Raw genomic sequence first — 2,238 nt, 5'->3', positions numbered from 1 at the left:
TATATATATATATATATATATATATATATGCCCTGTACATATACAGCGTGTACATATCATGCCTCAACATACACCAATGTTCCTACATACTCTTCACATGCACACACATCAGGGAAACATAATTAACATCAAGGTATGTATAAATGCATACCTGTATGATGGATGTTTAAATACATACCCTGAAAATACTCTGAATGTAGACACCGTGTACATACATGATTACCCCATACATACACAACGTGTATATCTATTCCCCGAAAATTCACACCCTGTATATTTACTTACACACATACCCTCTTCATACACATCCTGTATGTGTATGCACTAATAAAAATATTAATAATAATAATATTTCCAATATTATTATTATCATTATTAATATTATTATTATTATTGCTGTCATTACACATTACAAATTATTATAAATATTTTTTCTGTCATTTTTTAATGTCATTTATAAATAGAGAGAAAGTGTGCCTAATAAGAATAAATGAAGGGTTTACAGTTGAAAGCTGCTTTCACTGTGCCAAGTGCAGCGATTCTTCCTCCTTTAACAGTCGTGGACCAGTCGCCGACCAGCATGGTGGACCAGTCGTCGGCCAGCATGGTGGACCAGTCGCCGGCCAGCATGGTGGACCAGTCGCCGGCCAGCATGGTGGACCAGTCGCCGGCCAGCATGGTGGACCAGTCGCAGGCCAGCAAGGTACACCAGTCGCCGGCCAGCATGGTGGACCAGTCGCCGGCCAGCATGGTGCACCAGTCGCCGGCCAGCATGGTGGACCAGTCGCCGGCCAGCATGGTGGACCAGTCGCCGGCCAGCATGGTGCACCAGTCGCCGGCCAGCATGGTGCACCAGTCGCCGGCCAGCATGGTGGACCAGTCGCCGGCTAGCATGGTGCACCAGTCGCCGGCCAGCATGGTGCACCAGTCGCCGGCCAGCATGGTGGACCAGTCGCCGGCCAGCATGGTGGACCAGTCGCCGGCCAGCATGGTGGACCAGTCGCCGGCCAGCATGGTGGACCAGTCGCCGGCCAGCATGGTGAACCAGTCGCCGGCCAGCATGGTGGACCAGTCGTCGGCCAGCATGGTGGACCAGTAGTCGGCCAGCATGGTGGACCAGTCGTCGGCCAGCATGGTGGACCAGTCGCCGGCCAGCATGGTGGACCAGTCGTCGGCCAGCATGGTGGACCAGTCGTCGGCCAGCATGGTGGACCAGTCGTCGGCCAGCATGGTGGACCAGTCGCCGGCCAGCATGGTGGACCAGTCGCCAGCCAGCATGGTGAACCAGTCGTCGGCCCAGCATGGTGGACCAGTCGCCGGCCAGCATGGTGGACCAGTCGTCGGCCAGCATGGTGGACCAGTCGCCGGCCAGCATGGTGGACCAGTCGCCGGCCAGCATGGTGAACCAGTCGCCGGCCAGCATGGTGGACCAGTCGTCGGCCAGCATGGTGGACCAGTCGCCGGCCAGCATGGTGGACCAGTCGCCAGCCAGCATGGTGAACCAGTCGTCGGCCCAGCATGGTGGACCAGTCGCCGGCCAGCATGGTGGACCAGTCGTCGGCCAGCATGGTGGACCAGTCGCCGGCCAGCATGGTGGACCAGTCGCCAGCCAGCATGGTGAACCAGTCGTCGGCCCAGCATGGTGGATCAGTCGTCGGCCCAGCATGGTGGACCAGTCGTCGGCTAGGATGATGAACCAGTCGTCGGCCAGCATGGTGGATCAGTCGTCGGCCAGCATAGTGGACCAGTCGTCGGCCAGCATGATGGACCAGTCGTCGGCCAACAAGGTGGACCAGTAATGGACCAGTAATGGTTCCGTCACCTGGGTGATGCTTGACCTGTCACTTCCGTCACCTGGGTGATGCTGGCCTGTCACTTCCGTCACCTAGGTGATGCTGGACCTGTCACTTCCGTCACCTGGGTGATGCTGGACCTGTCACTTCCGTCACCTGGGTGATGCTGGCCTGTCACTTCCGTCACCTGGGTGATGCTGGACCTGTCACTTCCGTCACCTGGGTGATGCTGGACCTGTCACTTCCGTCACCTGGGTGATGCTGGACCTGTCACTTCCGTCACCTGGGTGATGCTGGACCTGTCACTTCCGTCACCTGGGTGATGCTGGACCTGTCACTTCCGTCACCTGGGTGTTGACGGCAACAATCTCCTCATGGTCCCATCCACGCGACCCAGGTCCATCTCCAGCTATCGTAGTATTCATGATATCTTCCGAAATTCCAA

The 2,238-nt window shown here is 56.0% G+C and overlaps 2 protein-coding genes across 2 annotated transcripts; one reads left to right on the top strand and one right to left on the bottom strand.

Annotated features, from left to right (window-relative positions):
• Positions 1-477: 477 nt before the first annotated feature.
• Positions 478-1,278, bottom strand: LOC138354773 (ice nucleation protein-like). The gene has a single exon (XM_069309265.1). It carries the CDS (start codon positions 1,276-1,278, stop codon positions 478-480), a length of 801 nt encoding a protein of 266 aa, XP_069165366.1.
• A 95-nt stretch (positions 1,279-1,373) lies between these two features.
• LOC138354772 (uncharacterized) lies at positions 1,374-1,799 on the top strand. Its single transcript, XM_069309264.1, has one exon. It carries the CDS (start codon positions 1,374-1,376, stop codon positions 1,797-1,799), a length of 426 nt encoding a protein of 141 aa, XP_069165365.1.
• Positions 1,800-2,238: the final 439 nt, after the last annotated feature.

This window comes from Procambarus clarkii, chromosome 64 (assembly GCF_040958095.1).
Source record: "Procambarus clarkii isolate CNS0578487 chromosome 64, FALCON_Pclarkii_2.0, whole genome shotgun sequence".
NCBI classification, from domain to species: Eukaryota; Metazoa; Arthropoda; class Malacostraca; order Decapoda; family Cambaridae; genus Procambarus; species Procambarus clarkii.
The sequence above is the reverse complement of the archived record's forward strand: the minus strand, read 5'-3'. Positions and strand labels throughout refer to the sequence as shown.